The 26,742-nt window shown below is 32.5% G+C and overlaps 3 protein-coding genes and 2 long non-coding RNA genes across 6 annotated transcripts; 2 read left to right on the forward strand and 3 right to left on the reverse strand.

Moving 5' to 3' along the window:
* Positions 1–6,740: 6,740 nt before the first annotated feature.
* LOC123882478 (putative receptor-like protein kinase At4g00960) lies at positions 6,741–12,372 on the reverse strand. Of its 2 annotated transcripts, XM_045931339.1 has the most exons (7): positions 11,348–12,371; positions 8,943–9,083; positions 8,520–8,641; positions 8,225–8,435; positions 7,499–7,733; positions 7,265–7,412; positions 6,741–7,145 (listed from the first exon to the last, which is right to left on the reverse strand). In XM_045931339.1, the coding sequence occupies exons 1-7, from the start codon at positions 12,192–12,194 to the stop codon at positions 6,804–6,806; spliced, it is 2,046 nt and encodes a 681-aa protein (XP_045787295.1). In that variant the 5' UTR covers positions 12,195–12,371; the 3' UTR covers positions 6,741–6,803. The 2 variants fall into 2 exon arrangements, with proteins under 2 accessions (XP_045787295.1, XP_045787304.1); XM_045931348.1 differs by lacking the exon at positions 8,943–9,083 and having other exon boundaries at positions 11,348–12,372.
* Positions 12,373–15,283: 2,911 nt separating this feature from the next.
* On the forward strand, positions 15,284–20,006 carry LOC123882529. Its single transcript, XR_006799861.1, has 3 exons — positions 15,284–15,517; positions 15,859–15,954; positions 19,350–20,006. It is a non-coding gene; the product is annotated as an uncharacterized LOC123882529 (long non-coding RNA).
* On the reverse strand, positions 15,784–20,785 carry LOC123882492 (cysteine-rich receptor-like protein kinase 19). Its single transcript, XM_045931360.1, has 7 exons — positions 19,184–20,785; positions 17,766–17,906; positions 17,523–17,644; positions 17,232–17,442; positions 16,839–17,073; positions 16,485–16,638; positions 15,784–16,401 (listed from the first exon to the last, which is right to left on the reverse strand). Exons 1-7 carry the CDS (start codon positions 20,736–20,738, stop codon positions 16,075–16,077), a joined length of 2,745 nt encoding a protein of 914 aa, XP_045787316.1. The 5' UTR covers positions 20,739–20,785; the 3' UTR covers positions 15,784–16,074.
* A 958-nt stretch (positions 20,786–21,743) lies between these two features.
* On the reverse strand, positions 21,744–26,438 carry LOC123882499 (putative receptor-like protein kinase At4g00960). Its single transcript, XM_045931370.1, has 7 exons — positions 25,150–26,438; positions 24,019–24,159; positions 23,808–23,929; positions 23,513–23,723; positions 23,142–23,379; positions 22,882–23,032; positions 21,744–22,772 (listed from the first exon to the last, which is right to left on the reverse strand). Exons 1-7 carry the CDS (start codon positions 25,973–25,975, stop codon positions 22,452–22,454), a joined length of 2,010 nt encoding a protein of 669 aa, XP_045787326.1. The 5' UTR covers positions 25,976–26,438; the 3' UTR covers positions 21,744–22,451.
* Positions 22,680–24,134, forward strand: LOC123882541. Its single transcript, XR_006799872.1, has 4 exons — positions 22,680–22,829; positions 22,861–23,441; positions 23,855–23,913; positions 24,068–24,134. It is a non-coding gene; the product is annotated as an uncharacterized LOC123882541 (long non-coding RNA).
* Positions 26,439–26,742: the final 304 nt, after the last annotated feature.

Consider the following 26,742-nt stretch of genomic DNA (forward strand, 5'->3'; position numbering starts at 1 on the left):
GTGTTTTCTTAACTTCAATTTGTTTTGTAAATCTAGTTTAGATTTAGTTTCTATAAGTAGATTTGCATAAGTTTGTGTAAGTTAAATTTGTGTGAGTGTGTTTATGTGCTGCAATTAAGGTAAATTTCCCTCGGTGGTGTTTCTGGAAAATTTCCTCAGTATTATAATGCATATTATGATTTGGTGGTAACTACAACTGTACAACTGTGACACAGTCGTAGAATGTTATTATAATCTGATTAGTATATGATGGCTAGGCTTAGGCTATAGTTGTTTCAGAGTAAGAAAGAATGATGTTAATAAAAAATAGAGGAATCATAAATTGCATATCAGAAAGAGGAATGTTTTTGTTTCATATTTAGCTGGATATATGGTGCTAACTTAGGGATAATGACGGTCAGGTCATTTGGTGCTGATATATAGTATATGTCTTGCATGTTGGAACATATGGATGCTTATTATTTACGCAGAATATTGAGAATGTATTGGTGACGATGTAGTTCTCTGTTTAATTTTGTCATCGAGTATTATGTGATAAACCGACTTTTGAATGTTATTGTTTTTCTTTTCAATTATCATTTACCTGTTGATCCAATGGACGCATTTGAAGATTGATTGACAAAGAGATGGTATATGCTTATTTTGTAGTTGTCCTTTACTGAAGAAAAGATTATTGAAACCTACAATATTATTTTTTCATTTGTCTTTTTGATGAAGTTGGAGAAGGATGCAGCAGAAAACTGATATTTTACTCTTTTTTTTTGGTACAAATTGATATTTTACTTTTAGTCCTGCCCTTGTATTGTATCAGCTTACTTGTGAATGCATCTACACATATATGTGTGTGCGGCTGTTCGCCTGAATCTATGCAGCAGAAAAAAAAGAAAATGAAAAATTGAAAAAAGCGGATAGACGGTGCACGCTAGTATAAACATTTTCCTTTTTCAAAATTCTTCAGATGTATATCTTCTTTAAGTGCTATTCTTTTCCATTCTTTTTTCGTGTGGAGTATCACTTGGCAGTATAAATTATAAAGTTTACAGATTAATTGTTATTGAATTTCGGTTTTCAGAAAATTTTCATTGCTAATGGTTGATGAAGTAGGAAGTGTAGAATTTGTAGTTCTGCGTGTCTAAATTATAGACCAAACCACCTGTATTTTGAGCATAAGTCTTTTGAGCATCTGGTTATTTATCTCTTAAATTTTCTTCCTGAGTGTGGAGAGCGAATTAGTTTTCTGTCTATATTGTAGCCTATCAAAGATCGTTGAGTTAAATTGATTTCTTTTTTCCTTTCTTTTCATAAATTAGTGGTTTTTGTAATGGGTTTGTGACATATTTTTTCAATATAGGACAGGACCAACAACTGCTCAAGTTGGGGACGGGAAGAAATAAAATGTGTGCAATCAAACTACCTAATCATAAACAAACAAGTAAGTTAATTAGAAGATGGCTTTGATATAGTTATGTTCTATGATTTTCTCCATACAAGAAAACTAGAATTCCAGCTTATCGTTTTCCTAGTGACGGTCTAACCGATCTTGATAATCTGGTTACTAGATCATGCTGATGAAAATTGCAGTCAGATGTTGAAAGGAATAGATTTAAAGGAGAAAAGACTTAAAGAGGGGAACACCTTGATTGAATTAGAATCTGATGCAGTCCAGGTGCTTCATGAACTTATGTCCTTGGTTCACAACAGTGTCAGCGCCAGCCAGGATCAGCAATCACTGTCGACTTCTATAAATGATTATGAGCTTATACACAATGGTAAATGTGAGAAAATAGTGAATGCTTACTTGAAAGATGATCTCGTTGCTAAAATTCTCTGGGACGTTGAACCACAAACTCTCCAAAATGTTTTTCTTGCTATGGCGGTGAGTTTGCATTACCTACTTTCTTTTAATGTCTGAAAAGTTCGGTCTACTTTACGCACTTTCGGACTTTGAATTGTAGTGTGGGTGTTTTAGTTATCAATTATGATTAGACAAAGTTAATTTTGACACAAGGCAGTTGTACTTGATTTTATCAATCGAATTCTTCCTTGCAAGTAGACAAATACATCTTGTTTTATTTTTCTCATACTCTCAGAAATCATTTCACGTGATTCTCTTTCAGTGATAATATCATTCCTACTTCAAAGAGAACTACTTGGAAAAGCCTCCATAAAGTGAGTAGATCATATGTAGGATATATAGTCTAATTATTAGAGGCAGAGGGAGACCAATGAAAATTATTGGTTCAACCATTGAGAAGGATTTAGATTTAAATGGTTTGTCATTAGACATGATTTGTAGTAGGACATTGCGAAATTATTTGATACATTAGAGTATGGCTGAATCCAACCAGTGGGAAAAGGTGTTCGCTAGAAGGAAACTGCTTTTTATTTCACGTGTCCTTCATTCTTCGGTGGAAGCAATTGGGATTTTTGTTTGTCGTATAAAGATGATGTTTGAGGAGGGAGGGGGAGGGTCACTGTGGCACTTCTTTCAATTTTATATATCAATCTATGCTCTATAAATTTTCTGAATATCAATGAGACATAGGCTAATACTGAATGTTGTATTGAAAAGTGTGGATGTGTTGATTATTTCAATTGAGTATTATTGAAATTCCTTGACAGCTTTGTGATATTGTTTGTTGTCATTTCTAGGCTTTATTTTCTCTAAGTTGTCAATTTTATTATGCTTCTATGTTGAGCTGAGTTTATCTTTTTTTTTTCCCCTTTTCAGAATTAAAAGGTCTGAGGACATCTGTGTGGAAATATGGAGAGGATTGATTCAACCCAGCGATTTTAAGAATGGTCTCCCGAAACCAACTTATGAGTTAACTGTTAAAGGAGGAGACAAAGTTAAGCATACAAATAGAAGGAATCGAGGTTACAAGTATAAATTTGTAAATTTATGGTTTATAATTGATGATTTTAGGTTATATGATATTAACTCTACTATTATGGAATGATTTTAGTATATATAAGTATAATTTATGCTATTAGGTGTATGGTACTCTATTATTATAGTATGATGATTTTAGTGTAGAACTATAATTTTGTAACTTTATGTTATTAATGGATGATTTTGGATTAAATAAATTTTGGTGTATGGTACTCGAGAAACAATAGTAAAAGAAAAAATTAATAGAATTTAAATCGGGTGAGGTATGAACAGATTTAAAATAACGTTTTTTAAATCAGTTAAGCCGATTTAATTTTGGATTTTAAATCGGATCAAATAGATTTAAAAACTTCCAATGACTTTTTTAACATTTTTTAAATCGGGCAAACTGATTTAATAAACCCTTTGAAATCGGGCAACCTGATTTAATAAAATCTTTTAAATCGGTCCGAAACCCGATTTAAAAACGAAAAACTTACTAAATCGACGGAATTTAAATCGGTCCTGGAACCGATTTAAAAAGCCTTCCAGAACCGATTTAATAAGTGTTTTTTGCACTAGTGACATTTATTCAATAACTCAACATCATTTTAAATGGGTACCACAAAAATTATTTAGGTATTATGTCTTATTGTAGAACTAGTACTTATTAGGCACAATTTTGTTTTTGCTCCAATGGGAGTACCTATTAGGTACTACTACTTAAAAATATAAGTACCACCATTGGAGATGGTCTTATGGTCTTATTGTTTTGACTGTATTTTTCTAATAGTATATAATTGTAAATATTATTATATAAGATTTTGTTTGATTTGTTTCGATAAGTATTTTTAAAATATCAAATTTCTATAATTTTTACTAATAGAGCACTAAAAATATTTGTAATCGAAATTATGTATTGGCAAACGTGCGGTGATCAATGAAATCTTATATTATGTAATCAAAATTATGTATTGACAACAGGTACTCGACCCACCCCGTAGGAATAGTACATATGGTACTCCGCCCAACCCAACCCTATATATATATATATATATATATATATATATATATATATATATATATATATATATATATATATATATATATATGAGTCAGGATCCGTTGACACCAACTAGTTTGACACCAAATGTTACACCTCTCAATAACGTTTTAACCGATATAAATTTTATAAAATCCACCGTTGGATTGAAAGTTTACATCATATAGATCATTTGTGTAAAATTTCAAATAAATCCAAAATCATTTGATATGTTATTGAGATACATCAAAATTAACGGTTTTTGTATTTTTTTAAATGCCGTTAATCTTTATGTGTCTCAATAGCATATCAAATGATTTTGGATTTGTCTGAAATTTTACACAAATGATCTATATGATGTAAACTTTCAATCCAACGGTGGATTTTATAAAATTTATATCGGTTAAAACGTTATTGAGAAGTGTAACATTTGGTGTCAAACTAGTTGGTGTCAACAGATCCTGACTCATATATAGTCAGGATCCGTTGATACCAGGTGTCAAAATTAAGTTTGACACCAAATCTCCACCCTTCATTTCATTTAATCTAAAGGCCTAAAACAATCATTAAAATAATTCATAAATTTAAAAATCATGTGATTAGTCTCACAATCTTTCCTTAAATAGCATATTTGATTTGCTCCATCTCTCTTTTATCTATCACCTGCACAAAATTCATTATCATCACCATTCTTTGGTTGTTTCCTCTAATTTTGTATCACCATTCATGCCTGCCAGTTTTTTGTTTTGGAAATTGATTGCTGAATTTTCGGTGCAAAATTCTGGTTCTGGCTGCGGTTGGTTTCGCTGCTGTTTTGGAGCTTTCTCGTCCTATTTTTTTGCTTCTCTACTCTAGTTTGTTTGGCTGCTCTTGTTTTGGGGAGGTGATGAGTTTTAGTGTTGTTGCTTTCTCTTTTGTTTTTCTGGCGGGTTCTCTTTGTTTCTATCTTGATCTCTTTGTGTATTGCTTGTAGAAAAACTTTTAATTAACAAGAATGTCTTAAGTTTCAAATATAAGATATAAAAAAAATTAACACATCGGATGATAGAACAAATGTTACACGAGAGTTGTTACACGAGAGTGGTATTAAAATATAGTGCTGGGATAAAATTGTAGAGAGATTTGTAATAACTATTTTTGCGGTGATTGGCGAATTATAATATTAGAACAATAATCTTGATTCTTTTTGGGACAGATATTGGAATAAATAAATAAAATTAATGATAATGCATAATCTTTTATTTTGGGAAAGATATATGAAATATTTTAGGGAAAGATTGTGTGACTAATCACATGATCTTTGAATTTATGAATTATTTTAATGATTGTTTTAGGCCTTTAGATTAAATGAAATGAAGGGTGGAGATTTGGTGTCAAACTAAATTTTGACACCTGGTGTCAACGGATCCTGACTCATATATATATATAAAAGAGATTAGAGTTTGAACTCTGGACATATCACTTATCCATTTTAAAGGTGAAATTTAATCATTAAACTACTTAACAAAAAAATCTTCTCCAACAAAAGTCAATATGAGGTTATTTATATATAAAAAAAAGCACCACGAACTTAAAAAAACATCTTCATTCAAATAATTTTGAGTCTCACGACTATGTCTGGAATACTTTTAAAAAAAACATTTTAATTTTAATATATTAACTTTACAGATTTTTAATTAAAAATTTATTATTTAAGATCTTTAAAAAAATTTGAGAGACATTTGTTAGTATTTTTTTAATAATTTTTATGGGTTGCGTGAGTTTCTTTCTGTAATCCAAATTGGCGCACAACATTTAAATACTGCTTTACTCCCTTCATCCCAAAATAAATGATTTATTTGATCATAGTTATGTTTGTCAATGCACATCTTTAATCGTTAATATCTTTAGTTATATATTATTAAAAATTATAAAAGTTGTATATTTTGAAAATACTCATCGAGACAAATCAAACAACACCTCATATGATAATATTTACATGTATATATTAGTAGAAAAATAAGGTCAAAAGAAATCATATGAATAGTATATCAAGTTAAAACTCATTTATTTTGGGATGGACTACTATTATTAAAGCATCTCCAATTATTATTTTTTAAGGATTTAATTCACCTTTTGTCAAAAAAAAAAAAAGGATTTAATTCACCTACAATATGTTGCTTTAATTAAAGGTGGCATTTAAGGTGGGAAGAATGACTTATTTTGCCATGATGAGAAAATGTCATGATGAGGAGTATATTCTATAAATATTCTAATTCTAATGGTTGGGATTTTAGGACGCATACTTTTTTTATACAAACTTTTCAATTCATCTTACATATTTATGAATATAGCCATGAACTTTTGAGGAATTTCATATTTATGCTAAAGTTATTTTTATTTATATATTCCCTTCGGCCTTATTTATAAGTAAAAGTTAACAAAAAAATTTGGCCTTAAATATAAGTAAAAGTTACCAAAAACAACTATATTTAATATTATTCTTCCAAAAGTACCTCTATTCCAATGCAAATTTAATGAATTATAAGAGGTATTTTAGTAAAAATAACAACTTTGTTAATATGCATGAAACAGGAGAAATTTGTCTATAAATAAAGCCTGAAGGAGTACATTTACTTAGTAAATTGAATTAATGTTATCTTGTTTTCATCATTTTTTTTTTTGACATTATCATTTTTTTGTCACGTGATCCAGTGACTATAAATTTTACTTTTAAGATAAATAATTGGGTGTTCGAAGTTAGAACATTGATCTCTGCATATATAATACAATATACATATATCAACTAAACTAAATTCACAGGAACTAAGCTCACGGGACAATCTCTAACAATCTTTATTATACATTATAAATTAAAAACATGTGCATAATTTTATATCAAACAGAAAATTAACGAGGGTAAAATGTACTGATTGACATGTCATTAACTGAAAATGGATTAGAACTACTAGCAGATAGACCTGAGCTTGACTCCTGCTGATGCCTAACAATATTTTTATCCATTCCACCACCATGCAACACAAATGATGGTTCTTGTGGAAATGGCAGTTCAATTGAGTGCCTAGTAAGATATGAAACAACTGTTGCCATTGTAGGTCTAGCATTTGGATTTTCTTGAACACATAATAACCCAATTTGAATGCATTTTATAACTTCAATTTGAGAATATTTTTCTTTAATACTTGGGTCAACTGCAGTCAACAATGTTTCATCATTCCATTGTCTCCAAACCTGTAACATTTTATCAAATAAAGTTCAAATTGCTATATTTTCATATTTAAAAACAATTTTTCATCACAAAAAATGTGTGTGAAAATTAATTTAAAAAATGATAGATATCACACACTCACATAGCTCAAAAGGCCTTTAGCATTTGATTCGTAAGAGTTTGCATTCTTTTTTCCGGTGATTATCTCTATAACCATTACTCCAAAACTAAATACATCTGATTTTTCAGAGAATTTTCCGAGCATTGCATATTCCGGAGACATATAACCACTATAAAAAAAAGTTATAAATCAAGTAAAATATGGAGTACAATTTAAAAAGAGAAAAAAGAATATGTACAAGAATTCAAAACTTACTATGTTCCCACAATTCTGCTAGTGTTACCACGATCTTGGTCAATGTTAACAATTCTAGCCATACCAAAATCTGAGATTTTAGGGTTCATATGTTCATCTAATAAAATATTACTAGGTTTGAGATCACGGTGTATAACTTTAAATCGAGAATACTCATGTAAATATAGAACTCCTAAAGCAGTTCCTTCTATAATTTTGTAGCGCTCAGACCAGCTTAACTTTTGTTGTTGACCCCCTGAAAAAATAAATGAATAAAAGAAATATTCCCCACGTACAAACTTTCATGTAAATTACTAACTAGATGCATTTATCATTATCTTTTTTTGAAGAAAGATGCATTTATCATTATCATTTTTACTAAACATAAATTTTATTAATTTATCTTAGAATATAAATGTTATAGTTAGAGAAGAATATTATTTTTAATTTACAGTTCACTTTTCTGAATATATGAAATAAAAGAAAGGGAAAGAAAATCGCTTATAAGAAATAATATTGGAAAAGAATGTCAAAATTATATTCACGGAAAATGCTATTTAGTAAGAAATTTGTTTGTAAGAAAGAGAAGAATATGTGGTAATATTTAACACTTATAAATTATAACTACTCTCATCTACATGTATGCTTTGCTAATTTTTTATTGATCAAATTTTCTATTTTTATAAATTTTTCTCTTTTTCATGTAAATATTTCTTACTAAATAACAATGCTCTTAAGTTCACATACCGAATAGAAAATAATCAAGACTTCCGTTCGGGACATATTCGTAAATGAGAATCTTCTCTTGCTCTTCTAGACAAAAACCTATCAAGGCCACAAGGTTTCTATGTTGTAGCTTGGCTATCAATAAAATCTCATTCTTGAACTCAATTGAACCTTGTGTGGAACTTGTTGAAAGCCTCTTCACAGCTATATCTCGCCCATCACCAAGAGTGCCCTAAAAATACTCCATAAACCAATAGTTGTATAGAAAATATGATTGTGACCAATAGTTATTAAGTTATAAATTATTGCATTTTACCTTGTAAACTTCTCCAAATCCACCTTTTCCAATCTTGTTCTCGGGTGAGAAATTGTTTGTTGCTGTAGCAATAGTAGCTAAATCGAATTGCAACCCCTCTAAAGTGGTAATCTCACGACCAACTTCACCAATATGTTTGAGTTGAATTAATTAGTTTGTAAACTTCATGAAGCTTACAAGTTTAACATAAGATTTTGAGAAGAAAAAAAACATGGAGACCTAGTTGGTCCCTAAGAAATAAAGAAAATAGTTCTAATTTGATTTTCAACTATTTTAAATATGGTCAAATATTTTTAACTTTTATTTAATATTAGTTTGACCGCTATTTAAAATATTTAAGAGTCAAATTATATTTTATTTATTTTTTAGGGGCTAAGTAGGAGTTTTTTTAACTTATAAATTTCTTCGAATTTTGGGCCTTACAGTTTTCTTGGAGGAGAATATTCGAATTGCTTTTTCTTGCTTTTCTCCTCATATAATGGAAGCAAATAGCAAAGACTATTATTGAAACCACCGTGGATATAACAACAACGATAGCTGTTCGTGATCTTCCGTTTTTACTTCCTGCAAAGTAGGCGAGTTTTGTTTTACCTCTTGTAAATGAAAAATTTGTTGTGTTTGGTTTTTCTGTATTTCTTATGTAGTTGTTTCATCTTGGGAAGTTAGTTATACTAGTTTGTTAGTAACTTAACCCACAAGTTGTGTGTGCGTGTGTCTTCTGCGCTTATTCAATATTGTGTTTGTCAAAGCTTGATCCGAACCTATTTTATGTGTTCATTGGCGCATTTGGAGCCTATTTTCTGTGTTCTGTGTTAGGCATGGTTTGTGACTATTTTGTGTGATGATAATGTAAGTGGGGTTTTGATCCAAGAGGCATTGGGTTTATATATGATGAAATTTAAATCTATGTTTCTTTTTTTTCTTCAAGATATTTTATTACTAAGTAAAATATTATAATTAAAATTCTATGAAATTTATACAATATAATTTATATTTACTTATGTTTAACAGTTATTTTGTCAAAATAAAAACATTAATCATTATATAAACTTATTTTTAAACAACATTAGTTATAAAAAAAAATGCACAAAAACATATTGGGTCCGATTCATTTCATTTCCGTCCTTCAAGACTGATTTTATCTAATCCTAATCCACATGGCAACAAGTCAACTATTGATTGTCTACAAACCATATCTATGGTCCCACCACACCAGGTTGAGTTGAAAGTCATAATTTTCTGTTTTTTTAAATAATTTGGACACAATTATATACAAACCAAATATATTACTTTTTCAATGTATTTAAAAATTAAATTTTGCTTAGTGTCTCAGAGAGTAAGTATAAGCACATTGATTGTTGTAATTTTTTCACGTAGTTAAACACAATAAAAAAATTAGCTATAAATTTTTTGGTCGGACAATTTTTATATAAATAGTCAAATTTTATTTATCATTTAATTTTAATCATCCATGGTTAAAAACAATTACCTCACTAAATTCAAACCCTAAATATAATACTATAAAAGAAAAGATAAGATATATTGTTATACATATCTTAGACTTATTAAATAATTGTTTTGCTTGATTTACATAGACTAAATAAATTAATTATTTAATAAATTTAAACCGTAAATGGTCGGTCTCTTAAAACTAGAGTAAGTAGCATTTAGGGAAAGGAGATGGAAAGTAGCGGGTAGTCGTGGTCGTGGCAGATTTTTGCATGAGTCATAGAGTTTACAAGTTTTTTTTTTTTTTTTTTCTTTCACCACCATTTTAATTTGGTCCGGAAGTCAGTTCTAACATTAAGTGGTTTTAATCTCCTCCCGATTTCAGTTGCGGAGGATCGAATAGTGGTCCTTCCTACAAAATTTAGCGTCAATCACCACAAAACCAATTAATGATCGGTGTTTACAAGCCATTTTAGGAGGAAAGCTTGTATGCTTTGGACCACGTTCTTCTTTCAAAGCATAAATTTTTTATCACTTAATTTAATTGCAGTTTTTTATTTAAAATTCAATATCTCGCCTAAACACCGACTAATCCGATGGAATTAATCCGACCGTTCACTTGCAACTAGCCCACCAAAATCGAACATGAGATCTTAAGAGGAGCACACTCCAAGGTCTGAGTCTGACTAGGGATGGCAACGAGCGCTCATGGGTGCGGATTTGACACTTACCAAACCCACACCCGAAATCATCACCCAAACTCAAACCCAAAGACTGTTCGGGTGGCAAAACAACACTCACGCCCACACCCATTGGGTTCGGGTTTTTTCCACCCAAACCCACAACACATTTAAAAATAATTTGCAAATTTAAGAAATTAAATTCCAACATAGACTTTGAATTAAATTACAACTAAAATTAAGGTCTTCCAAAGAAATTCAAACATAGACTTTCAAGAAATTACAACATATACTTTCAAGAAATTAAATTACAACTAAAATTTAAGGTCTTCCAAGAAAATTGAGGGAGACTATGGGGGTAACTAGGTAATTATATAATATTTCGGGTGTATGGGTTTCGGGTGTGGGTTTGACTGATACCAAACCCACACCCATATTATCGGGTGTCACCCGAACCCAAACCCAAATCCAGTCAAATCGGGTTTCGCCCATTGACTTGATTTTGGGTTCGGGTGGGTCTCTCGGGTTTGGGTTTTTTTGTCATTCCTAGGTCTGACCAACCTAAGTAAGTTGTTTAATTGGAGTTTTAGTTCCCTATTTTTACTATTTTGCAAAAATGGTCGTCTATTTTGATAAACCCGTCTCATCTCATCTAAATATTTTTCGATTAACATCGTTTTTTGATTAACAAAAGCTTACCTGCCGAATTTGGTGATGGAACTAGTCCTGCAGGAGCTGGCGTTGGGGCAGTAAGAGAACGATAAAAAGGGTAAATTTCAAACCTGATAACACAATTAGGATATAAAACTCTTCCACCTTGCGTTCCTGCACAACACCTTGGAAGATCAGAATTTATCAAACTATAAAGACAACTTCTGCACTCTCTTTCATCAATATCAGGTGTACACTGAGCTAAACAATAAAGGTTCTGAAATATAGATATTTTCCCTTCCCTTGTAGCAAATTTCTTCAAAGAATTAGCAGCAGCTTCATCTGCAGTTTTGTTCAACGTATCATACAACAATCGATTGAAACTTTCTTGGTTTGTCATATTGGTGGGACTTGCGAGAACATAGCCAGGTCCTTCCGCCACTGTCGAAAAGAATGAGTTGTCGGAATACCTAACCATGCATTCATTGTACCACATAACTGCTGTAACTGAAACAGAGCATTCTTTGTTTGTGGAAAGTCTTTGTGTTGCGTTTCCAACGCATGATGCGCATAGGTTTGAAGGGATGTCACCTCTGCACATGAATAGTCCATAAACTGTTTCTGAATTATTTTTTCCGGCTATGGTGTTGTTGAAGAATAGGGTGTTTTGATTGGTTGCTGTGGAAGATAAGGAAGATAAGAGAGTTTTGAGGTTTGTTTGGTAGGTGCTGTTTGATGTGAAGCTGCTTTTTGAACAAACTTGATGGAGAAAATTAGGGTCTTGTGCATAAGAAGTTGAAGAATTGAGGAAGAGGATTAAAAGGGTTAGGAGGAAGAAGACTAGTACTTCCATGTTGGAAGCCATGGATGGATGATTTTGTGTTTTTGAGAGCATGCACTAGATAGCTACCAATAACATAGTTGCTTTGCAGTTTGTCTTTTGTTAAAGTTGTTTATTATTTAGTCGCTCTCATGCAGCCGGACATCGAAAATTGTCTGATTTTAATGTAAAGAATACGTATTAGAGAAGATTCAATTTAGACGTCACAACTTTCTCTGTTCCCAATTTTAGTCTGAAAAAAACAAAATCACATTAGTTAATAATTTTTGTTTGAGAGGGACTGAGAGGCACCAAAGAAGAACATCTATAAGAGATAATCTTTCAATCCAACAGTAAATTTTGTAAAATTCATATTTAGTAGATCACTTGTACACGGTGAACCACCGTAGCATTAGCCCACAATTCTTCACCACAATTTGTATGAATTTCATCATTAAACTCTTAAAAAATCATTAATTAATTGACATGTATTTAGGCAAAAATACCCTTTTATCCTATTTTTATCAAAAGGAAAAGAAAGACAACAAAAAGAAACACAAAACTAAGCAATCTGCTGTCTACAAACTACATAGCCATCTACAAGCAGAATAAGAACTAGCCAAGAGGGAGGAGAAGTCCATATCTCAATGTTTCTTACACATGGTGACATGGACATCTTTATTTCAATACAAACATATACTCCTATAAGTGATTATTAAATTAATGATATTTTAAGGTCTCGCCAATGTGACATAATTGAAAAAGTCATGTAACAATGCAGAAGTCATGTGTCACTCTTAAAAACAGATAACTTAAACTAGTAACAAAAAATATGTATATGTATAAGAACTATAGTTTGAAGGAAATTTTTGTACAGACAAAAAACAAAAATTGTTATATTTACAATTTAACTTTATTTATACTTTTATAGCTAATTAAAAACAACAGTACACATTTAATGAAAATGAATTAACCTACCGTTGAAGATAAAATTCACTTATAGACATATGGTTGACAGAAAATGATATAAAATTATTGGTAGAACTTGATTCCATTTGTGTTGTTACTTCTTCATTCATTCTATTCTGTATGAAAAATGCCGGTTCTTGTGGAGATGGCAATTCTGGTGAATGACTATTGAGATATGAAACAACTGTTGCCATTGTAGGTCTGACATTTGGATTTGTTAGACGCGCTTTAATCCAACACTACAATATGTTGCTTTAATGAAAGGTGACATTTAAGGTGGACTTATTTTCCCATGATGAGAAAATGAAAATTATACTATTGATGTATTATTTTTTTTACAAAAACAAACTCAATTCATTTCAATAAATAATAAAGATTCAATACAATAGCATCTCAAAAGTATAGCGACTAGATCAATAAACGGTCGCTCTAACAAGCCTATGAGCGATTATATTCGTTTGTCGCTTAATGAACTCAACCTTATAATTCGAAAATAAAGAGATAATATATTTTTAGTTTTACAAATTAAGAAACTAAACTCAAAAAGACGTTTATTCTGGATGGCACTATTGATATATTGTTTAATCTTTAAATCTTTAAATATTCTAATAGTTAGGATGGATACCTTTTCTATAAAATATTCTATTCATCATTACATATTTATGAATATGACCCTGAACTTTTGAGGAATTTCATATTTATGCTAAAGTTATTTTATTTATATACTTATTTATTAAATTGAACTAATGTTATCCCTGTTGTGAATTCGGATTGAATCACACCAATATCTTGATGTGTGTGGAGCAAATGGATTAAAGCAATCAACAAGCGAGAATGACAATAATAACAATAACAAAAGATAAACCGCGAAAACGTAAAGAACACGAGATATTGTTTACCCAGTTCGGTTATAACAACCTAGTCTGGGAGAGAGAGACTCTCCGTTCCACTATCAATGAAAAACTTGATTACAAAGATTCAATACAAGAGTTGCAAGAATTTAGCCTTGATCCTAAATTCTACCCTTTTCCCGAATCTCTCCCCGTGACCAAGAGATTCAATCAATAAGTGTTTACAAGGTGATGAATCAATCCCCAACCCTAGAGTATGCCCAAGAGAAGTTCTCTAATAAACCCTAGTCTTTTGTTGGCTTTAGAAACCCTAAAATCACCTTAAAAAAGTCAGAAAACGCATAACATATATATAGGCTCGCAGACACTACGCCTGGGCGCAGCCTCCCACGCCTGGGCGTGAGCAGGCAGAGTTCAGCCCAGTTTTTCACGCCTGGGCGCCAGCTCCCACACCTGGGCGTGAGCAGACAAAATCTACCAAAACATGATTTTCTGATTTTTACATTATTTCAAGGCAATATTCAACAATCCCGTTTCCATCATTCTTTCTCATTGTTTTTTTTTTCTTCAAATAATTTAGTGGTTAGAAATTTCATCTTAAGAAGAATAAACGAGGTCTCTGGAGTTAGAACCCCCACCTATATATAATATAATGTTCTTACCAACCGAGTTAAACTGGCATAAACTTTTCACTATTATTATTATTTTTTTTAATTGAACTAAGACCATATACAATGGAGGGGTTTAAACCCAAAAATAAAGGTTGTAATTGTAGGATGGTAAGTTTAATATTTGGATTGAATTAGTTGGAGGAGAGAGAGTTGAATAAATTCAACCGGTTGAATGAGAGAAAAGTGAAAAAGTGGAAGGAAAGTGGGAGACACATGGAGCGATCTGAGTGGCCACCTCCAGAAAGTGCACTATACTTGCTCAAAAGGAAGGTGAGTCTTTATTTTTGATTTTTTTTTTAATGTGTATATATGTGTCGTATTTTGATTGAGTGCATATATTTTTATTTATTCTAATACTTTCGGGGCAATCATTGCATATCCTATTTTTTTAATACCAAAATTCATAACTTTTAAGACTCTATAAATAGATGTATGGTTTGATATACTTTCAACATAAAAAAAACTCATTTTTACATTTCCTTATCTAGTTTTTCTTTGTGCAATGGATCACAATAATTACTGGTTTAATATTAAATATATAAAAATAAAAATATTCATTATTTCAAATTATTATACAAAATTAAATAATATACATAAAGAATAAAGAATGTGAAGTATATGAAAGTGAGTTGGAAGAGAGTGTATTTAGTTTAAATTAAAGTTAAATAATAGTAGTTTAACTGTTCCTTGAAAGAGATAGAAAATGATGTGAAATATTCTTTCATTTTCCCTACCACCAAACCAAACACGGCCCTATTGCTCAATGCTCATCCCTGCACTGTACATCATCATTAAGAAAAAAACAGCTTCAATGTCAATTTTCTACATTTCTTCAATTTCCAATTCGGAACTCCTCTCTCAGTTTATACAATAGTCGACAAAGCTTTTTCAAATCCCTAACTTTACGGTATTGCATCTATTTTACTTTTTCCATTCTTCTGATTTTTTATTCTTCACCCAATGCTCGTTCATATTGTCAATCACATTTTGTTTACCACATACATTTCTTCAATGACATTTTTGGTTTTATTGATTAGTTCAGAAAGTTTTATTGATTATGTTTGTTTCAAATTAATTTGTCTGTTAAAATTGTAGGAAAAACTATTGAGAAGATCAACAACTGAGATTTAAATCCACTGTTTTTTACCACAATCTTGATAGCAAATAATCCAATTGAGTTTTGCCAAAAGTGTTGTGATCTTTTATGTAATTAAATGATAAACACAATGCTTTTATGTTTATATTCAGATACAAAGATAATGATTCTCCAACTATGAGCTTCAAGCAACTCACTTCAGGATTTAGGTTCTGCAGTTCAAGCTGATCAATGGCAAAAATTAGTAGGTATGTGTTTTACTTTTACCGATTCCAATTCGCACACATTATTTTCATATTTTGAATGCATGTGCTTTTATAACTAACTAACTAATAACAATAGTATACATCTAATGAAAACAAATTAACCTATCGCTGAGGATAAAATTCACTTATAGACATATGGTTGACAGAAAATGATATAAAATTATTGGTAGAACTTGATTCCATTTGTGCTGTTACTTCTTCATTCATTCTGTCATGTATGAAAAATGCTGGTTCTTGTGGAGATGATAGTTCTGGTGAACGACTCTTAAGATATGAAATAACCGATGCCATTGTAGGCCTGACATTTGGATTTTCTTGAACACATAACAAACCTATCTGTATGCACTTAATAACTTCAATATGAGAATAATTTTCAATATTTGGATCCAATATGATTAATGGAGTTTCATTTTTCCATTGTCTCCATACCTGTATCAAATTATATAATCAAATCATCAAGCTTCTCACTATTTGAATAAATTTCAATTGACTAACTAGGTTAACATACTTACATAACTTGTGAGGCCTTCAGTAACATGAAGTGATTCATAAGGATTTATATTTCTTTTTCCAGTAATAATCTCTAAAACAATGACACCAAAACTAAAAACATCCGACTTCTCCGAAAATTGTCCAAGCATTGCATACTCTGGGGACATGTAACCCCTATGGTAAAAAAATACATATTAGAAAGAAAAAAATACCACATGTAAGAATAAAAAAAGGGTTAATATGTTTTATATCCTTATAAATATATCAAATTTTGATGGATATTTTTGTAGGGACTAAATGAGAGTTGATATATTTATTCGGACGAAAAACATATTTAACGAGAAAAAAGATGTAGGTTAGAATCAAAAACTTACCATGTTCCAGCAATTTTGTTGGTTTGTCCACGATCTTGATCTATTTGAACAATTCTCGCCATACCAAAATCTGATATTTTTGGATTCATATTTTCATCTAATAGAACATTACTAGGTTTCAGATCACGGTGTATAACTTTGAGACGGGAATATTCATGCAAATATAGAACTCCTGCAGCCGTTCCACCTATAATTTTGTAACGTTCATCCCAGCTTAAATTTTGCTGTCGAGTGTCTGCGTATATTTTTGAATGAATGAGAAACTAAAAGAGATTGTTAATTAATCAATCACTTGAATTAATTTAAGATATAATGCATCAAGTTAAAATCATGGATAACTTATGAACTACTTTGCTAATTAACTAATATAGAGGTTAAGTTGAAATGTCAAACCAAATAAAAAGTAATCAAGGCTCCCATTTGGGACATATTCATAGATAAGAATCTTCTCTTGCTCTTCTAGGCAAAAACCTATTAATGCCACCAGATTTCTTTGTTGTAACTTGGCTATCAATAAAATTTCATTCTTGAACTCTTCGATGCCTTGCTTTGAACTTGATGAAAGCCTCTTAACAGCTATGTGTCGTCCATCAGAAAGAATGCCCTAATCAGAAAACAAACCATCGTTTATACACAGAACTTTATCATAAAATTAAATAAATAAACTTTGTCATCTTTTCTCACCTTGTAAACTTCTCCAAATCCACCTTCACCAATTTTGTTTTCATGTGAAAAGTTGTCTGTTGCTGTTCTAATTACGGCCATTTCGAATTGCAAACCCTCCAAAGTTGTACTTTCTAGACCAACTAGACAAATATGTTTGAATTGTTAAACCAATTAGCAAATCTTCATTGAATTACAAATTAATTAATACATTATGGAATAATTGACTTTTTTTTTTTGAGCTGTGACAATCACAATACATACAATTTTCTTTTAGGATTAATGCCTTATAACTGTTCTTCCTTGCTCTTTTCCTTAGCAGATAGTAGGAAAAAGTTAGAAGCAATGTTGAAAGGATGATCGGAACAGAAACTATCATCATTTGCGACCTTCTTTTTTCATCATCTGCACAAATGATCAACATGTGTTTCTCACATACTAATAAAAATTGTTAATCCATGGCAGTCATAAAAATGCCTTACCACAAGAAGAGAGTACATAAGGCCTGAGCATCGGTCGTTTCGGTCAGGTTCGGGCCGACAATCATCAAACCAATAAAAACGGCAACAATGTAATTTAGACCCAATTCCGACCGTTTACATCTTCGGTTTGTTCGGGTGTCGGGCCGTACGTGTGGCGGGTAGAACGGGTCGGTTATTACGGGTTAAATTAAAACTTTGTTTACATCTAAAACACCATTGTCCAAAAATTCCTAATTTTCAAATAGTTCAATACCTCGTACACAATGCAACAAAGGTTATAATAACTAAATGAAAAAACAAAGAGGGTGAGATGCAATTACTTTGTTTCAAATGTGTAGATCTAAAGACAATATTAGATCAAGTAATTGTTCAAAAAATAAAAAATATTAGATCAAGTAAAAAAGAAGTAGAAATTAAAATAGACCTAGAATATATATTAGAATATCTTTCATACCTCCTTCATCAACGTATTATAAACTTGTAAAATAAAATATTTCTCTTATATCAAAGATGGATAAAAACAACAAAGCACGAAGTTTATGTGATTGAGAGGGAGAGAAGAAAAAAAAAAGTTTACATCTTAATGGTTGTTCGGTTGGTTTTGGTTAAGAAGAGATAGAATTTTAGAAACCCGCACATGCAACCATTCATGCCCAATTTTTCGCAATTGTTGATCCGAGACCCGACCAGCACCCGACCGAATGCGTTTTGAGTCGGGTCGCGGGTCCGTGCTCAGCCCTTCATAAATTAATATGTCAAGCAGTTGCCTTACATTGTGTTGGGGCCATTCATACACCAATCACAAACAATGTTGCTTTAATTGGTTCACGATTCAATAGTTCATTTTTGTGTTTCACGATAGAGAGTAATGAACCAATAGATAATAAAGTACTACATATTAATCTTTATAACTTATCATTAAATTTTTTTTTTTTTTGTTAACCCTTCAATTCTTCCCACAAAGTAGTCTCGGATAATCTGAAGTTTGGTTAAGTAAAACATAACTAAAAATTGTTTCACCCAAGAATTGAACTCGGGTATTACCCGAACTACTCGATTCAATTTTAGATGAAGTTCATTAACCACTTGAATTCTATTAGTACTTGGTTAACATTGAAATTTTATTTGGCTAAAAGATATTTTGGAAGAGGGATAGATGAATAGAGTCATGGAAGTAATATTGTTTGAATGAAATTTCACCTTTTGTTGTCGGAGTAGGACTACCTTTCCCAAACACCTCCGGTTCATGATCATTGTTGTAGAATTGGGACAATCCAAACATCATATAGCAGCTAGGATATAGAATTTTTCCTTCTGGACTTGCCAAACAACTCCAAGGAATTTCGTTTTGGAAAATGTTTTGCAGGCAGGTACTGCAATCCCAATCAGATAGATCTGGCGTACATTGAGCAAGAGTGTAAATTGTTTGATGATCATTCAATTTTACCAATCTTGTTTCGTAATTCTTAGTAGTACTCTCTCCTGTTTGCAAATTATTCACTTCATATAAAATATCTGCTAGTTTCCAAGTGGCGAAGCTTTGCAGCAGGTTCGGGTTTAAAGCCAAATTGAATTGGTGAAATTTTGGAGCACTTGTATTGATACCTGAAAGAAGAGAATGATAGGAATAGCGAAGTAAGCATTTATCGTACCAAATTATAGCCTCTTTGGAGGTAGGACACTCTGAGGATATTCTTTTGGTTGCATCCTGGACACATAACTGACAGAGGGTAGGGGAGAGGGAGATATCACCGCGGCACATAAAGAGGCCATTGACCGTGTCGACAGTTGTCTTGAAGAAACTGGTTCTGATGGCATTGGAAGACAATGAAGAGAATAGTGTTCTGAGATTTGATAGAAAATTGTTGTTCATGGTTTCATTGCTTGTACAATTGTGGGAAAGATAAGCTGGATGCTGTGAGTATTTTGAATCAATTGTATTGGAAGCTGGAACGACATCTTGTGGTGTTGGGGTATTACTGGGGCGATAGAAAGGGTACACGTCATATTTGATGTAACAATTGTAAGTTTCAGACTTCCCTACCCCTATGTTAAAAAGTTTACAGCTCTGAAGAACGTCCGTTATGGTAACATTCAGACATTTCCTGCAATCTTGTGGTGACAGGTCTGGTGTGCACTGAGCTTGAAAATATAGGGGTTGAAATTCAGATATGGTTGCTTCCTTTGTGGCATACTTCTTGACGCCAATTGAAAAATTGGCTGCCTCATCTGCCACACCGTTCAAGGTTTTGAAAACTAAACGCTCGAATACTGCCTGGTTTGACACATTAAGAGACAAACACTCACTAGAATGTGAACTAAAGTGAGTAGGGGAGAAGAAAGATTTGTTGGAATATCGGACCATGCACTCCTCGTACTGAAGCACCACCTCTTTGGAAAAGGAGCAATCATTGTTCAATGGGTCTGAGGATAAATTGTAACGAGTTAAGTTTGTGACGCACTGACTACAGAGATGAGCAGGAACATCACCCTTGCACATAAACTGACCATAGACTGTATCAGACGAGTGGTTTTTGCCTTCTACTATAGTGTTGTAGAATTCTTTGTTAGCAGTGGCGTTTGAAGATAAATCTGTGAGGAGGGTCTTGAGATTCAATTGGAAGGGGCTATTTGGAGTGGTTTTGTTGATGTTTGAGCAAGACACCGAGATAACGTTATCATTCTTTGCTTTAGTGGTTACAAAATCGATGAAGCAAACAAGGATAAAGAGAAAGACGGGGTGGAAAGAGGCCATGGATTGCAATGTTAGCTGCCTGGTCTAAGTTTTGCTGTTCTCTATCTATCTATCGGAATGGTTACGCGATTTTATTTGTAGTCAAAATTCCTAGTTGTAGTTTGTCTAACAGTGTAGGGCAATGCAGCAGCACAAGTCAATGAATCCACACGTCAATGAATGCTAGTACATTTTGATATTAATTCTCAAAGAAATTCAGGAAACAAAAACTACTTTTCAATTAATAGTATAGATTGTTAAATGTTGAGATTGTCAACATAGATAGATATTAAAGGATACAAATTTGTACCATTCTGAATTACTTTTCAGTAAACACCTTCATATAGTATCCAATTATTTAACACCACATTTCTATTTTTTATTTAATTATTTATTTTTTAAATTAAGTTTTGATGGGTACCAAAGTAATTATACTTTTATCTATTATGGCTTATTTTTTTAGAGCCGTTTGTTTGGTCAATGCTAGTATGCTACCAGCAAAAGTGGAAAAATAACTTTTAATTAAAAATGTTTTTTCTTTCAACGGGACGGGTGTTTCCTTGAATTTGCAATTATATAATAATATAGCGCATGCATGGACTTTCTTGTAGATTTATTGGTGATCAATAATATTTAAATTAATTTCGATACAGGGACACAGTAGACTTGGTAATGATATTGATAAGTCAATGTCAAAAGGAAGATGAAGGTGAGAACAATGCCTTGTGAGGATCAGGCATGGGCCATTCCCGGGTAATACCTTCCCGACTTCATGCACACACACCTGTAGTATTCTTCACATATTTGATTAAATAAGAGGTCTAAGACAGGTGCAGCACTTTGCGCGTCCGACAAAGTGGAAGAGGAGGCAATGCGAATTGGGGGAACCAGCAAGTTCTTCCGCAGAAGTCGGGCAGGCAGCTAGTAGACCACCTTAGTGAGCAAGTCAGGGAGGTGGAGGTGGCAAGTGAAGCTTCAATGGAAAGAACACCTTACCTCATGGCCGAACTATGAATTACCATATCCCTTTTTATGGAAAGCAGAATACAAAAAATAATTTAAAAAAAGAAAAGAAGGAAAGATGAAGATGAGAGGAGTGTATAAAGAAAAGAGTATCAAAATAAAAACGAGAAAATAGTATATGTACAGATTTTACACTGTTATTCAATAGCAAATATGTATTACACCGAATCGTCCCATTACACCTCAGTTGAATTGTATAACATGAAGAAAATATGTATTACACCGAATCGTCCCATTAAACTCTCATACAATCAAAGTGCAAAAGAGTGGGAAAGAGAACTTGATTCAAAAGAGCTTCATAGTTGCGATTTTCAAAGAATACATATACTCTTGCAAATTCATCTCTCACTCCTCAACCACCCATCATGCATGGAATTCATATTGTCTCCAGATTGTTTACTATGCGCCATGCGCCCAGGTGACTTCTCAATCAATTCTAACATCAAGATAATCCCTACATATTACAGCAGTAATCTTGTTCGATTTTGCTAACCATATTTTACACCCCACAACTGTTTGATAAAATGTCTATGTAAAATGTGCACACAGATTTTGCTATAATAATTTAACATTGTCTGTTTGACTATTTTGAAACACTGGGAAAATTTATTCCAATTGTATTCAGATGGTTAAATTATGTGGTTTATAGTCATTATGTGACAAGATATAATAATACTGATACAAACAAAGAAGAATGTTTTCACCCACATCTTAACGAGGAAAGAACTTAGTAACAGAGAGTCCGTTGATTGAATCACTGATACTATTACTATCCAATGCGTTGTTGGAGACCATGTTTTCTTCAATTCCACTACGCTTAAAATACGGTGGTTCAAGAGGGGATGGCAAGTTGATTGAAGGGCTGTTGAGGTAGAATGCAATTGTTGCCATTGTAGGTCTGTCATCTGGATTTTCCTGGACACATAACAAACCAATGTGGATGTACTTGATGACTTCTTCTTGGGAATAACTTCCTTCCATATTAGGATCCAATAGTTCAAGTGGTGTTTGCTCTGCCCATTTTATCCAAGCCTACAAAATATTAATTTGTAAATGAAGAAAATCATTCTTTCAACTTTATAAAGAGAAGTCTAAGATATTTTTTTTTTTGGCAAAGAAGTCTAAGATATGTTGTACTCACATATCTCCGGATATCATCAACACGCTCTAATTCAGAAGAACAACCTTTCCTCTTTCCACTAATAATCTCTAGAACCATGATACCGAAACTATACACATCGGATTTTACAGAAAAGTATCCGTGCATTGCGTATTCTGGAGATATATAGCCACTATACATGAAAAACGAGAAAGTTCATTTAGTGGGCGTTAAGATAATGATTTCTAAGAAAAAAGACATGTGAGAAAGTGAATGAAATAAAGTAGGAGTTATAAGCTTACTATGTCCCTACAATCGTGCATGTACTTTCTTCAATTTGATCTATTGATACAATTCTAGCCATGCCAAAATCTGATATTTTTGGATTCATATTACTATCTAACAAGACATTGCTAGGTTTCAGATCACGATGTATTATTTTGAGACGAGAATCTTCATGGAGATAAAGAATTCCACGGGCAATTCCTTTGATGATATTCTGACGTTGAGACCAAGATAATAATTTTCGCTTCTGGGGATCTACATATTAGGTTCTTTGGATGGTCAATTGTCTAGTTCAAATAAGAATGGATCCATAAAAGGTAATTCTGTAATTCAATTATCAAGACACGCCTCTAGCTAAACGTTATATATAAGTTTAGAAATGACATACCAAATAAAAAGTAATCAAGACTCTTGTTTGGCACATACTCATAGATAAGTATCTTTTCTTCATCTTCCAAACAAAATCCTAGTAATCTCACTAGATTTCTGTGTTGAAGCTTAGCTATAACTTGAACCTCATTTTTAAACTCTACTGCACCTTGTACAGAGCTTCTTGTAAGCCTCTTCACAGCAATTTCTTGTCCATCTGAAAGAATTCCCTGAATAAAATATAGAAGAAGTCAATATGGAAAATAAGTATAGTTGATATTTTCATTTAATGTGGTACTAGTTGATATATTTACCTTGTAGACTTCTCCAAATCCACCTTTGCCTATCCTGTTTTCTGCAGCAAATCTGTTTGTTGCTGCTTCAATTTTGGCAAAGTCAAATTGCAAGGACTCCAAAGTGGTACTTTCATTCCCAACTACAGAAACAAATTTGAATTTTATAAGTTATATGGCTAAAGGAAAAGTTATTTTTGTTTGCAAATAGAAGTATATTTTTCCACATTACAGCTTTCTTTGAGAATATCATGCTGATTCGTTCTTTCTTTTCTATATAGAAAGAAACAGCATCCCAAGACTAAAAGCACCAGTGAGACAACAATTGGAACAACGATCTCAAATATTGTTAGTGTCTTCTGTTTTCCATTTCCTGCATCAACAGCAGTAGCTTGTGTTATTTGTAGTTTCCATTAAGAAGAATGAGAAAATGATTATGCAGCTAACTAACAGATATTTCTTAAACATGAGAATTTTATGTTTTGGGCTATTTCTCTTGAATGATGAAAAGAAAGAAAACAGAACTAAGGAGTTATTAACTTGAACTATAAATATAGACAATATGTATTACAAAGATATCCAAAGATTACCCTCTGACCCCTGTTAGGTAAATGAGAAAATTGGGTGTCTTCTTTGGATTAGCTAATTGTGAGTTAAGGAAGCAAATAATAATCAAAATGATTATAGAGAACTTTTGATTGTAGAACTGGTTTTCCTTAAATATTATGCTTATTCTGTGCTGATTAATTCCACTTGAAAAACCATAATTCTATGTGGTTTTACGTTTGTTGTTATTGTTATATTTGTTTAAGGATGGAAATCTCCCGATTCCCTATTTTCCCCTAATAAACATCTTTATAATTATGATAGATTGGAAGTACCTTGCTTTCTTCAGTTCTTCTTCTTCTTCTCATTTTCTATATATCTTTCTGTTGAAGAAGTGTATAGAATGTAGTGTTTGCCAAAGGCCACTACACGACAGATGTTTTTTCAACTTGACTAATCAGGATTTGTTCACAGGAGCAAAATCACATAACCTCTTCTCTTGTAGACACAACAGAAAGTAGAAACATAACACTAGCAGAAACTTTTTTTCTTCTCTAAAAGCTAACATTCTCTCCTAGTTGATAAAATATTGATGAACTATTTGTATTTTCCTTTGTGGGATAGGAAAATATTATTGGTGATTTCAATTCTTATTCTCAACGTACTAAGTTATTACAGAAGATATATCTCTTGCTAGATATAGTAGTCATGGGTTGATAGTAATAATATATGGTATGATAATAACTTGATTGCTGTCTTATTGTGTCAAAATTGATAGTAAAGTTTAGGAAATGTATACAAGGGATAAAGTTTAAACCTGGTGGAGCTAATGGCCGTGGACTTGTGGGTGGAGATGGCACCCAAGAAATATCGCCGTGTGTCTTGTGGAATGGATATAATTCAAATCTAAGACCGCAACTGGGATAAAATATTGAGCCTCCAGATTTTCCTCTGCAGCAACTGGTTGGAACTTCTGCTATTGCATCACTAAGACACCAGCTGCAGTTCTCTGCAGATAGGTATGGGAGGCACCAAACAGAGCCATATAGTTTTTGGTTTTCTGTGAGGTTCGCTGACTTGTCAGCCAACTTCGCAGAAGCATTTGCTGCTTCTATTCTCAAATTGTTCAACATATCCCACAGGATGTTGTTGAAGCGCCCAACCTGACCGACATAATCCTTATCATTCATGAAAGAAATTTCTGGAGTTTTCTCCACAGTGGAAAAGAAGTTATTATCAGAATATCGCACATAGCATACTGTGTACCAAACTATGGCTTCTTTTGCTGTGGTGCACAGAGATGATATGAGTTTGGCTGCTTCTATCACGCACGATTGACAGATTTTTGGGTCAAGGTATCTACTACAAAGGAAGAGACCGTAGACGGTGTCAACAGTGTTATCGCTTACAACTGTGGCGTTGTAGTATCTAGCATTGTTACTACTTTTGGAGGAGAGCAAATCAAGGAGTGTTTTGATGTTGGAACGGTAAGCGTTATAGGTTGCAGAAGTGCTGTTCCTTGTGCAGTTATAGTAAGCATGTGTCCCTTTATCAATAGCAGCTTGTATGATGGGAGATGGAGAGCAATGAACAAAGAGGGAAAAGAATATGGGAAGTAAAAACAGAAAATGGAAGGAACCCATACTTCGCAACGGGAACTAGGAACTCAAATAATAAGCCATCAAAACACAGCCATGTTGGTGGTGGCTGATGCCTGATATATGTTTTCTTTTGTAAGCTTTATAGAGATTTAGTTAAGTGATCCTATGACAAATAAATTTAGTTAAATAATAATTAATGTCATAGTCATGATTATATTAGCCCTACCAACCAGGTATTTATTCATTTTCATTCCCTTGATTCAACCTTTCCAGCAAAATTTTCTTTTTTATACATGTTGCTATATCCACTTAGTAATTTTATACTCCACACCACCTTCAAAAAGCCATATGAAAACATCAATTAACAGCCCACGTCGTTCACTGCAATTATGACAACCTATGCTCTATTTTTGTTAGGGGACAAATTTTTTGGTGTCCACATAGAGTATATATTTATATTTTTCACTCTAAAGTAAAATATGGCACGTGGCCTTAAATACGGTTATTTATTTTAGGAAAATGCTACTTATCGCGAGACCCGAATCACGAATTTGTCCCGAATGACGTGGCAACTGCTAGTGGCACCGATTTGCATCATCTGACCGTTAATTTAATACCCTGTTTCTCTCTTCTCTCTCATCTCATCCTCAACAACAACAGCCCCTTGTTTTTTTTAATGCAATTCTCTTTACTCCTCTTCTGAATTTCTTTCTCAAATTCTTGGCTGGTTGTTTTCCCCTCTCTTTCATAATATTTCTCTCAAACTCTTGTAACAAAGATCTTTCTATTACCTCTCAAGACCAGCTTGT

The sequence above is a fragment of the Trifolium pratense genome, linkage group LG1 (genome assembly GCF_020283565.1).
Source record: "Trifolium pratense cultivar HEN17-A07 linkage group LG1, ARS_RC_1.1, whole genome shotgun sequence".
NCBI classification, from domain to species: Eukaryota; Viridiplantae; Streptophyta; class Magnoliopsida; order Fabales; family Fabaceae; genus Trifolium; species Trifolium pratense.

What these genes read in the sequence shown, in the direction of transcription:
- LOC123882499 (XM_045931370.1), bottom strand. Translation starts at nt 25,975, where the DNA reads ATGGGTTCCTTCCATTTTCTGTTTTTACTTCCCATATTCTTTTCCCTC. An exon ending in TGATATTCTCAAAGAAAGCT is followed by an intron (nt 23,930 to 24,018) that starts GTAATGTGGAAA and finishes TTGTTTCTGTAG; the next exon opens with TTGGGAATGAAAGTACCACT. An exon ending in TGCACGATTGTAGGGACATA is followed by an intron (nt 23,033 to 23,141) that starts GTAAGCTTATAA and finishes TTTCATGTATAG; the next exon opens with TGGCTATATATCTCCAGAAT.
- LOC123882478 (XM_045931339.1), bottom strand. Translation starts at nt 12,194, where the DNA reads ATGCTCTCAAAAACACAAAATCATCCATCCATGGCTTCCAACATGGAA. An exon ending in TATTCTCCTCCAAGAAAACT is followed by an intron (nt 8,642 to 8,942) that starts GTAAGGCCCAAA and finishes ATATTGGTGAAG; the next exon opens with TTGGTCGTGAGATTACCACT. An exon ending in GATTTGGAGAAGTTTACAAG is followed by an intron (nt 8,436 to 8,519) that starts GTAAAATGCAAT and finishes GAGTATTTTTAG; the next exon opens with GGCACTCTTGGTGATGGGCG.
- LOC123882492 (XM_045931360.1), bottom strand. Translation starts at nt 20,738, where the DNA reads ATGGCCTCTTTCCACCCCGTCTTTCTCTTTATCCTTGTTTGCTTCATC. An exon ending in TCCTACTCCGACAACAAAAG is followed by an intron (nt 17,907 to 19,183) that starts GTGAAATTTCAT and finishes TCATTTGTGCAG; the next exon opens with ATGATGAAAAAAGAAGGTCG. An exon ending in GATTTGGAGAAGTTTACAAG is followed by an intron (nt 17,443 to 17,522) that starts GTGAGAAAAGAT and finishes TTTTCTGATTAG; the next exon opens with GGCATTCTTTCTGATGGACG.